This window comes from Mustela erminea, chromosome 6 (assembly GCF_009829155.1).
Source record: "Mustela erminea isolate mMusErm1 chromosome 6, mMusErm1.Pri, whole genome shotgun sequence".
Classification (NCBI taxonomy): domain Eukaryota; kingdom Metazoa; phylum Chordata; class Mammalia; order Carnivora; family Mustelidae; genus Mustela; species Mustela erminea.
Genome location: NC_045619.1, coordinates 66,887,452 through 66,899,806, shown reverse-complemented (window position 1 = coordinate 66,899,806; position 12,355 = coordinate 66,887,452). Strand labels below are relative to the sequence as shown.

Sequence of the window (12,355 nt, the reverse complement as noted above, 5' to 3'; positions counted from 1 at the left end):
CATTTAATTTGAGCTAGTTACTCAAAAGCTCTATCACTAACACTAATCCAACGGAGTAAATAAACTAGCTCCTGTGGTCACCTTTAAAATAGGAATCACAACGCAGAGTACTAACCACTGTACGATCACGGCCTAAAATAGGAATCAGACCACAGCTTTACTCTTCAATAATCCCAATGACTTCACCTATATTCTCCCCAAACATGAAAATTTAGAGAGATAGATTCGTAGATAATGAGTTAAGTAACAGAAGAAGAGGTATTATGAGCCTACAAACAGAGAGAGTAAGAACCAAATGAATCATTGCAGCTGGTTTTATCGGCATTGGGGACACAAGGGGAGGTCAAGACTTGATTATTCTATTTCCTAACATGAGATAGAGAAATCTCTCTCTCACACACACACACACAACTTACAATTCAGGATAGGCATGTAAGTTCCAAATTAGTGACATGAATCTCATCCCACTGGGCACTGACCTAGTATTTCAGACCATTCAAGAGACATACTGACTCCTCACGAGGACTCTGAAATCCCCACGATGTAGGCAGGATCTGGTCCTTAGCTTTTCAGATTCAGGAACCTGATTCGCTTTGAAGCATAGAGTTATGGGTAGAAACTTCTATTAACCAATCATATAGCAGATTGATTAATAAAATGCTATTTTTTAAAAAAGATTTTATTTATTTATTTGACAGACAGAGATCACAAGTAGGCAGAGAGGCAGGCAGAGAGAGAGAGAGAGAGAGGGAAGCAGGCTCCCCGCTGAGCAGAGAGCCCGACGCGGGGCTCGATCCCAGGATCCTGAGATCATGACCTGAGCCAAAGGCAGCGGCTTAACCCACTGAGCCACCCAGGCGCCCCTAAAATGCTATTTTTTAAAAATATGAGATATCTAACTCAGTCTAGGCTACTTGTCCATTTGTCCAGCGAGCTAGTCCATGTGTTCTGTCTTCTATAAGAATGTCTACTTTAGGTAATAAAGGATTTCATAAGGCAAGGGTGATCACTGAAATCAGGAAAGGCTTGATATACAAAGTTGAATGTCTGCTTAGGTATTAAGATGAGCAGAGAAGGGGAGGAAGACATTTCAGTTGAGGAGGAAGTCAGGGACCAAAAGTCAGTTGGCTGGAGTGGTGAGGGAACTCTGAGTTTGTAGAGAGGGGGATGAATTCTAGGTGATGAGACCATGCAAGCAAAGGCATAGACATGGGAATGCTGTACATATTGGGGGAAGTGAAATGGGAAATGGGAGGTGTTCTAGGTTAGATTTTGTTTTTTTTTAATAGTGCAGTGATTTTTTAAAAATCTGAATCACACCGTAAAATCACAGATACATTGTGACTTCCATATTATAATATAATCTTTTTACTTTTACCAAGGATTAAAAAAAAAAAATTTAAATAATCATATAATTTAGAAGTAACAAGAGAACTGGGTAGGGGATGTTAACAAGAGTTCACCGAATATCAGTGATTAGGTGTTTGTGATTTGTGTCTTTCCAGATACAGTTTTGTATATTTCTATCTACAAGTATTACCCTGCTTTTAACACTAAGTTAATGTCACAGTGTAGGAGATGGATCTTTGAGCTTGAGGAAAAGCAGTTTTAACAGTATTTACCATAAGTTCACGTGAAGAAATGTAGAAAAGTTATGACTGATTTTAAATGAACATCTGCCTTATAAATAGGCTAGCTTGACTGGACAAAGCTTATTTGACTTCTTACATCCAAAAGATGTTGCCAAAGTAAAGGAGCAACTTTCTTCTTCTGACCTTTCACCGAGAGAGAAGCTGATCGATGCCAAAAGTAAGTGCTTATGTCAGCATGTCTGTAATTTTATGTAAATAAATTATTACTTCAAAGCACGGCTGTGCAATAATTTGAAAAATTAGCTAATTATGGCTTTATGAGGAGGACATTTAGTAAACCTTACAGTCATTAATCTAGAGTTCAAAAAACAATAGGGAATTCCCGTATTCATATACACATACAAAAACAAATATGTTCATATAAAGATGCTTTGTTTGGGGGATATGTGATTGTGTTATAATCACTATGTTCCATATGCTAATAAAATCTTTATAAGAAAGTATCATTTGGGATTTAAAAAATTGCTGGGGTTTCTGTTATTCAGCCATATGCTAGACAGTTCTCTCTTATAGGAGTTAGATCTACTCCATATGAAATACCTTGTATAATTGTGCTTTGGAAGTGTAAATATTCTTTATCTTCTCTGAAAATACCACTTTGGAAATGCTCAGTGCCAAACATTTATTTATAATATAAAGTAGTGATGCTTAAAGCCATTGATTACTACTGTAAGTTGAGGGGTTTTTTCACTTAAAAAATTTTTTCATTTCATTTTGATTACCTTTGTTTCCCCCCCAGGGAAAAAATGAAGATGAACTGCAAGTGTTTATAAGTTATAAAAATATAATTCCTTGGCATATGCTCTTTTTGGTATATTTCACTTAGTGGTTTACCTTATAATGATGTCATTGCTTTAAATAACCATTTTTCAATGTATAAAAAAAAAGGTAATTGTTTTGAAATGTGTCTCCTAACATTTCTTATCTATATGAAAATACTCTTTTCCGCCTGTTCTCTTGCCTCCTGCTACGAAAGCTGGCTTGCAGGTTCACAGTAATTTCCACAGTGGAAGGATGCATGTGTACTCTGGCTCGAGGCGATCCTTTTTTTGTCGGATAAAGAGCTGTAAAATCTCTGTCAAACAAGAGCATGAATGCTTATCCACCTCAAAGAAGAAAGGTATCATCATTTTAAAATATCAAGTGATTTAAGGCAGGGGTATAAAATTAATGTCCTAAAAGCTTTCTATACAGAAATAGTAAAGTGTGTGGTCAAGACAAATACTTGAGGCCAAAAATACCCAAGGAGATAAGATTGTTTTTTAACCAGAATTATTTGGATGGACTCATCACGTCTTTCACATTTATCAGGTAACTGCAGGCCCTTCATTGTCCATGATTTTAATGGTGCTATTGAAACCGCAGCTTGGGGGCTTTCCAATGGGGAGGGAAATGAAATCCCATTGTTTTAAAATATGAAAGTTAGGGCTTTTTAAAAAACTGCAATAGTACAAGAGCCTGATTTGATTAATTTTGGTAAAAGTTTCTTAAGACATTCCAGTTTCTTAAGACAGTCAGTGCTTTTAGTTCTTTGGTAAATAGTTCTAGTTCTGTTTTCCTGTGAATCTTTTATAGGTTTGTCTCATTTACGTTTTTAATTGATTTAACACTCATCTATTTTATTTGACTGGGAAATTCTGGGGACTGAAAAATGCCTCCCACTTTTTTTTGCCTAAGAATATACTAACCTATTAGAGATAGGATTTCCTATGCAAATTTTATTGTGGGATTTTCTTTCCCATCCTTTAAGAGTCTATTTATGTCTTCTCTCTCTCTTCAACAAAGAGATGGAAAATATAAAAGACAACTAAGTAGAGTTGAGGAATACAATAATTGAGCTGCAATATTCAGTTTATTTACAAGTTTCGAACAATTCTTTTTTGGCAGCCACCTAAGACGATAATCACTCAATACTCACTTACCAAGCATATACTTGTGTTGGATCAGAGACTGTACTGTTTTAATCCCCATGAAAACACTATGCTTTCCACTGATTAAGAATCAGGGAACAGAGACTTGAAGAGTTTCAGTAACTTGCAGAAAAGGAGATCAGCAAAACTCCCACTCAAATCTAACGCCCCTACTCTCATGTTACACCATAAAGAAACATAGCAGAATGACTCAGCAGTGGTAAGAGAGGATCTGTTTGTAAACCAGCCGTTGCCGCCCTCGTGCCCTTGACTCTGAGTGGGCAAGGGTTGTCTAAAGTCACCTTTAAGGCCTCCTGGGGTTGAAGTCACAGTTGACTCGGTGTTGAAGAGGCTGTGAATCCAGCTGCCTGGGATCAGATTTTGGTTCTATCACTTGCTAGCTCTGTGGCTGTGAACAAGTTTCTTAATCCCACTGAATCTGTGAAATAAGATTATCCACAGCCTGGTATGACTTTGTGGATTTTGTGGACCTTGCCAAGGTGACACAAGTGCAAAGCAGTGGGGAATACTCCAGGCCCACATCACTTCAGCTCCAGATGGCTTGCTAGAGCATCCCCAGTGTAGACTGCTCACTCCCCCCCCACCCTGCCCAGCCAGCTTATGCTTGTTTCACCCACCAGAGTGCCCCTTGTCCAGGGCCCCTTGTCCCTCTCAGCTCCATTTGCCCTGCCAGAGCAACCTCTAGGCTGAATACCCCCACACCCTGGCTTGCATCCACTTTAGCTAACCTGCCAAAGCACCATCAGTGCAGAGCACCCAAAGACCACCACAGCCCATGCCAACGCTTCAGTCTCAGTGATTTCACCAGGATGCCTTCTGTGCGGAGAGCCTCAGGACCCACCAGCTTGTACCCACTTCTATTTCAGCTGAATTGCTAAGGTACTTTCTTTGTGGAGAACCCAGGGACCTCCCTAGCCTGTGTCCACTTCACCTGTCCTGCCAGGGTGTTCTCTATTAATGTCCTAAAAGCTTTCTATACAGAAATAGTAAAGTGTGTGGTCAAGACAAATACTTGAGGCCAAAAATACCCAAGGAGATAAGATTGTTTTTTAACCAGAATTATTTGGATGGACTCATCACGTCTTTCACATTTATCAGGTAACTGCAGGCCCTTCATTGTCCATGATTTTAATGGTGCTATTGAAACCGCAGCTTGGGGGCTTTCCAATGGGGAGGGAAATGAAATCCCATTGTTTTATCTGTGTAGATAATCCTAAGACCTCCTCAGTTTGTGCCCACTTCATCTCCAGCCATCCTTCCAGCGCATTCCCAGCATGGAGTGCCCTAGGACTCTCACTGACACCAGCTACAGTTTCAACCAGCCAGCCAAAATCACCAGATACAGTGTCTACACAGGGAAAGACCACACACAAGATGATTCTTTCAAGTTTGAAAGGACTAGCTCTTCAGCCTAATTCATAGACAAGCAAAATGGGGAGATATAGGAGTATGCTCCAAATGAAAGAACAAGATAAAATCTGAGAAAAAGAACTAAATGAAACAGAAATAAGCAATATGCCTGATAAAGAGTTTAGAGTAATGATCATAAAGATGTTCACCAGACTGGAGAGAAGGGTGGAAGAACTCAGAACTTCAACAAAGAGATAGAAAATATAAAAGACCACTAAACAGAATTGAGGAATACAATAATTGAAATGAAAAATATACCAGGGGGAATCAACAGATTAATGGATATAGAAGAATCAGTCAGCACTCTAGATGATAGGGTAATGGAAAGCACCCAAGCTGAAGAGCAAAAAGAAAAAGGAATTTTAAAAAGTGAGGGTAGGTAAAAGCATTCACATTATAGGAGTCCCAGAAGGGGAGAGAGAGAAAGGAGCAGCACACTTATTTGAAGAAATAAGAGCTAAACAATTCTCTACCCCAGGGAAGGAAACACATCTCTGACTCAGGAGGCTTAGAGAGCCCCAAAGAAGGTGAACCCAAGAAGTTCTTCATCGAGACATATCACAATTAAGATGTCAAAGATTAACGAAAGATAAAGAGAGGATTTTAAAAGCAGCAAGAGAGAAGCAATAAGTACCATACAAGGGAAATCTCATAACACTATCAGCTGATTTTTTAGCAGGAACTTTGCAGACTGGAAAGGGGTTCCATGATCGATTCAAAGTGCTGAAAGAAAAAAACCTACAACCAAGAATACTCTACCTAGCAAGATGATCATTAAGAATTAAAAGACAGATAAAGAGTTCCCAGACAAACAAAAGTTAGAGGAGCTCATCACCACTAAGTTGGCACTACAAGAAAAGTTAAAGGGACTTCCTGAAGTGGAAATGAAAAGGCCATACTCAGAAGTAAGAAAATCATGAATAACAGGATGTAAAATATGACAATATATAAATTAGGGAAGGGGAGCAAAAAAATCTTTCAGAATATGTTCAACCTTAAGTGACCATCAAATTAATATAGAGTGCTATATACTTAGGATGTTATACATGAACCTCACAGTGACCACAAACCAAACACGTATAATAGGTACACAAAAAATAAACAGAAAGAAAGCCAAGCATAACACTAAAGAAAGTCCACAGTCATAAGAGAAGAGAGCAAGAAGAAAGGAACAGAGAAAATCTACAACGACAACCAGAAAACAAACAAAATGGCAATTACTTTAAAAGCAAATGGTCTAAATGTTCCAACTGAGGACACAGGGTGATTCAGTGGATTAAAGAAAACCAACACCCTTCTTACATGCTGTCTACAGAAGGCTCACTTCAGAACCAAAGACACATACAGATTGAAAGTGAAAGGATGAAAAAAGATATTCTATGCAAATAGAAGCAGGAAAAAAGCTGGGATGACAATACTTATATCAAACAAAGTAGACTTTAACATAGAGACCATAACAAGTGACAAAGGGGCAATGAATAATGATAAAAGGATTAATCCAACAAGAGGATAGAACAATTGTACGTATTCATTCATCCAACATAGGAGTACCTGCTAAATACATAAAGCAAATATAAGACATAAAGGGAGAAGTAGATAGTAATACTAATAGTAGGGACTGTAACACTCACTTATATCAATGGATAGATCATCCATGCAGAAAATCAATAAGGAAGCCGTACCTTTGAATGACACATTGGACTCAATACACTTAACAGACACATACAGAATATTTCATCCTAAAACAGTACACATTCTTTTCAAATGCACATAGAACATTCTCCAGGTTAGATCACAAGTCTCAATAATTGAAGAGGATAGAAATTATACACACATCTTTTCCAACCACAACAGTATGAAACTAGAAATCAACCAGAAGAAAAAACTCTTAAAAACAAACGCATGGAGACTAAACAACATGCTACCAAACAATCAGTGGTCAATAAATAAATCAGGGGGAAATAAAAAACATACATGGAGATGGGGGTACCTGGGTGGCTCAGTCAGGTAAGCATCCAACTGTTGGTTTTGGCCTCAGGTTTTGATCTCAGGGTGGTGAGATCAAGCCCTATGTCGGGCTCTGGGCTCATTGGGAGTCCCTCTGCTCCTCCCCGCCACTCATTCTCTTGCTCTCTCTCTCAAAAATAAATAAATCTTTTTAAAAATAAATACACGGAGACAAGCGAAAATGGAAACACAATGGTCCAGAATTTGGGGGACGCAGTGAAAGCAGCTGAGGGAAGTTAATAGCAATCCAAGCCTACCTCAAAAACCAAAAATCTCAGTCTAACCTTACACCTAAAAGAATGAGAAGAACAAAGCCCAGGGTGAGTAGAGAAAGGAAATGATGAAAAGCAGAGCAGAAATAAATGAAATAAAGACTAAACAACAATTAAAATTCATAAACCTTTAGCCAAACACCTCAAAAAGGGGACCCAAATAAAATCAGAAATGAAAGAGAAGTAATTGACAACACCATAGAAATACAAAGGATTATAAGAGAGTACTATGAAAAATTATATGCCAACAAATTGGATAACTTAGAAGAAATGGATAAATTCCTAGAAACATACAGTCTTCTAAAAGTGAATCAGGAAGAAATAGAAAATCTTAACAGAATAGTTACTGGTAATAAGATAGAATTGGTAATTTAAAAATTCCCAACAAATAAAGTCCAGGATGATTCCTAAGTGAATTCTACCAAACAGTTAAAGCGTTAATACCTATTCCCCACTAACTGTTCCAAAAATTAGAAAAGAACACCTCCCAGTTTGTTTGATAAGGCTAGCATTACTCCCATACCAAAACAACACAAAGACAGTATTAAAAAAGAAAACTTCAGGCCATATCCCTGATGAACATAGATGCAAAGTCCTCAGTAAAAATCAGCAAACCATATTCAACAATAGATTAAAAGAATCATTCTGCATGATCAAATGAGGTTTACTCTGGGGATGCAGGGATGACTCAATAATATTTGCAAATCAATGAAACTGATACATCACATTAATGAAAAAGCCATGATCATCTCAATAGATACAGAAAAAGCATTTGACAAAATTCAACATCCATTCATGGGCAAAAACTCAATGAAGTGGGTTTAAAGGGTACATGCTTCAACATAATAAAGGCCATATGTGGCAAGCCCAGAGTTGACATCATACTCAATGCTGAAAACCTGAGAGCTTTTCCTCCAATATAAAGAACAAGGATGTTCCACTCCTGTCACTTTTATTCAGCACCTACTGGGAGTTTTAACCACAGCTGTCAGTTAAGAGAAGAGGCATTTGAATGGGTCAGGAGAAAATAAAATGGTCAATTTGCAGATGACATGATACTAGACATAGAAAACTCTCCCAAAAGACTACTGGAACTGAGAAATGAATTTAGTAAAGTTGCAGGATACAAAATTTATATACAGAAATTTGTCTCTTTTCTATACACTAATAACAAAAAAGAGAAGAATTAAACAATTCCATTTTTAATTGCACACAAAAGATTAGACTACCTAGAAATAAATGTAACCAAGGAGATGAAAGACCTATATCTTGAAAACCATTGATAAAACCTTGAAAACATTGACTAAAGACATTGAAAGTGACACAAATGAATGGACAGACATACCATGCTCACAGATTGGAAGAATGTATATCATTAAAATGTCCATACTACCCAAAGCATTGTATAGATTCAGTGCAATCCCTATTGAAAACAGCCCGGAACTAAAACTAACAATCCTAAAATTTCTATAGAATCATAAAAGACACGAATAACCAAAGTAATTTTGAGAAAGAACAAAGCTGGAGGTATCACAATATCAAATTTCATAATAGACTACAAGGCTGTAGTAATCAAAACAGTATGATACTGGCACGAAAATAGGCAGAGAGAGGCCAGAAGTAAACCCACCCCTCATATAGTCAATCTACAACAAAGGGAGCAAATATATACAAGGGGGAAAAGACAGTATAGTGAATAGATGATACTGAGAAAACTATGTGCAGAAGAGTGAGCCTGGACCACTTTCTTAGACCACACATAAAAATAAACTAAAAATGGATTAAAGACCAAAATGTGAGACCTGAAGTCACAAAAATCCTAGAAGAAAATTAGCAGTAATCCTTGGTGCACTGGCCTTAGCAGCTCTTTGGTCTAGATGGGTCTCCTCAGGTAAGGGAAACAAAAGCAAACATAAACTATTTTTGTTTTGACTACATCAAAATGAACAGTTTTTGCACGGTGAAAGAAACCAACAAAATGAAAAGACATTTTGTACTGAATGAGAGAAGATATTTGCACATGATAGATCCAATAAGGGGTAATATCAAAATATATAAATAACTTACATCATGAAACATCAAAGAAATAATCCAATTTAAAAGTGGGCAAAGGACCTGAATAGACCTTGTTTCCAAAGACCTACACATGACCTAAGTATATTAAAAGATGCTCAACATCACTACTCACCAGGGAAATGCAAGTCAAAGGCACAATGAAGTATCACCTTACACCTGTTAGAATGGCTAGAGTCAAAAAGACAACTGTTGGTGAGAATTTAGAGAAAAAAGAGTGTGCACTTTTGGTGGGACTGTAAATTGCTGCAGCTGTTTGGAAGATAGTATGGAGTTTCCTTGAAAATTTAAAAACAAATACTGTATCATCCAATAATTCCACTTCTGCATATTTAACCCCCCCACACACAAAATGATTAACTCTAATTTGAAAAAATTTATTACCCCTATGTTCATTGAAGCATTATTTACAATAGCCAAGATAAAGCAGCAACCCAAGTGTCCAACAGTAGATGAACAGATAAAGAAGTGGTACACACACACTGGAATATTTTTAATTCTATTTACATTCAATTAATTAATATTTAGTGTATTATTGGTTTCAGAGATAGAGTTCAGTGATTCATCAGTTGCATGTAACACCCAGTACTCATTTCATCACATGCCCTCCTTAATGCCCATCACCCAATTACTCTAACCCCCCAACACACACACTGGTATATTCCTCAGCCATAAAAAGGATGAGATCTTGACATCGCAACAATACTGCAAGAATATGGGTGGGCCTAGAGGGTATAATGCTAAGTGAAATAAGTCAGACAGAAAAAGGCAAATACCATGGGATTTCACTTCTGCGTAGAATCTAAAAACCAGAACAAATGAGTAAACAAAGAGCAGAAACAGACCCATCAATACAGAGGACAAACAAATAGTAGCCAGAGGGAAGGCGGGGAGGAAGAAATGGACAAAATGGGGGAAGGGGAGTGAGAGATACAGGCTTCCAGTTATGGAATGAGTAAGTCCTCGGGATAAAAGGTACAGCATAGGGAATACAGTCAATGATATTGTTATAGTGTTGGATGGCAGCTGCACTTGTGGTAAGCATTACGTATAGACCAGTCAGATCCCTATGTTACATTCCTAAAACTAACATAACATTATATATCAACTACAATTAAAAAGATTTTCAGATTAATTTGTCTTTCCTTCTGGGAAGAGAAGCATTTCCCATATGGTCTTATGTAGTACTGGTATTTTAATCATGTCTCTGTCTTGGTGCATCGTTAGTGCCCAGTGTCCCCTTGCTCTGCTTCTCTAAAACTTGACTTCACCCTCCACCGCCTGCCCTACCATCTTCCTCTTTGCTTCTAAACTTTGCAGCCCCACAGGTTTCTCAGTCTCTCTGTTCTTTTTTGAGAACTACTGCTTTAGACACTACTCTCAAGTATGAGATTATCTGGGAGCATAAGAGGACGAAAGAGCAAAGAGAATGGAGGAGAACAGATGCCCTGGGCAGCAGTGCCCAAGACTGGTGCTGAAATTCTCTTAGTGGAGATTCTCCCTCTCTTGAATGTTCTCATAGCTCCTATCATAATCTTGGTTTTAGAAAACCCTGCATAGTTGCTATGCTTAAGTAACACTGGTAGAGACCAGCATGGTATCATTGTCAGACAGAGTAGTTTCTAATTAAATAGATTTTGGTCACTCAATAATTACTTCCTGAGTTCCTACTATGTGCCAGGCACCATACCAAATGCAAAGGATACACTGGAGACAGGCAGTCAAGTCATTGCTCTAATGAACATTATATCATAGCGACAGGAGGCAGTCGGTCAACATGTACAGTAATAAATATTTTCGGCAGTAGAAAGTACAATGAAGTCAATAAAATGCAATAATGAGGACAGGAACTAGGAAGGGGTAGTTACTTTAGAATACCCAGAAAGTGTCTCTCTAAGGGGACATTTGATCTGATACCCGAATGGTAAGGAGCCAGCTATGTACAAATCTCTGGGAAGAAATTACTGACAGAAAGACAAGTGTAAAGACCTTGAGGTAGGAAAAAGTGGCATTTAGGGGGTGCTTAGCAAAGAACAGTGTGACCAGATCTTAGATACAGGAGATAGTGATAGGAAGGGGGCAGCTGAGGCCACATTTGTAGGTCCACATTGGCGAGGGACAGTGGTATGCTGGTTAGTATTTAACAACCAGCTCTGAGTGTAGTTTTGTATGAATGTTGGTTGACATTTTTCCTTTACATTAACAAGATGCAAGTGACATCATGAAGACTCCTTGTCAGAACTTGACTCATTTTTTAAATATTAGGGACTTTGCTGAAATGATTATTTTTTTCATATTAGATAACTATTTGCTCAATTTTGGTGCTATTTACCATATAACAACTATAGGTACAACATGCTTTTAAGTTTAATCTTCATTATTAATATTTTGGCCATCATTTTCATAGATGTAGACTACCAGGAAAGAAAATAAACAGTAACTCAAGCCCGCTTCGTAGCTGTGCTGATTTGTGTGGCAAGAGTAGTCACACATTTCCCAACAGGAAGCCACTGAATGTGAATAGGGAAGGGATACACAAGAACACACCATTATATGGTAATGTGTCCAAAAAGAATTTTTTTCAATAAATACTTATTAACTATACACTATGGGCCAAACACTGTTCCATATGCTGGGACCAAAACAATGAATAGAATAAAATCTTGCGATGGTAATAAGTGCTATGAAGAAAAAATAGAACAAGTTAGATTTAGAACCAGACCTTCCAATCACGGTTTCACAATGTGTTAAAACATGGTGTTTAAAAATAATAAAGCATATTTAATAGCTCATTAAACAAGATGTATAATTTTTAAACAAGTTTTGCGATTAATAAAATTTATTTTTAAAATGTTTTCAACTTTTTTCTCTTTTTAATTTTAGTTTTGTAATACACATATTTGTATAAGAATTGATAGAGAAAATATAGGCCCATGAAGGGTGATTACATTTTTTTATAGCATGCAAAATAAAAAATGTTTGAAGACCATTGCTCTAGAGATTAGAAAAA

General features: G+C 37.4%; 1 protein-coding gene across 3 annotated transcripts in view; it reads left to right on the top strand.

Annotated features, from left to right (window-relative positions):
- ARNTL2 (aryl hydrocarbon receptor nuclear translocator like 2) overlaps window positions 1-12,355 on the top strand; it is a 102,690-nt gene that overhangs the window by 63,833 nt on the left and 26,502 nt on the right. For all 3 annotated transcript variants that reach the window (XM_032347592.1, XM_032347593.1, XM_032347594.1), the window contains 2 exons: window positions 1,692-1,809; window positions 2,629-2,772. In XM_032347592.1, the coding sequence (XP_032203483.1) occupies window positions 1,692-1,809; window positions 2,629-2,772 (262 nt within the window). The remainder of the gene's footprint in view (window positions 1-1,691; window positions 1,810-2,628; window positions 2,773-12,355) is intronic.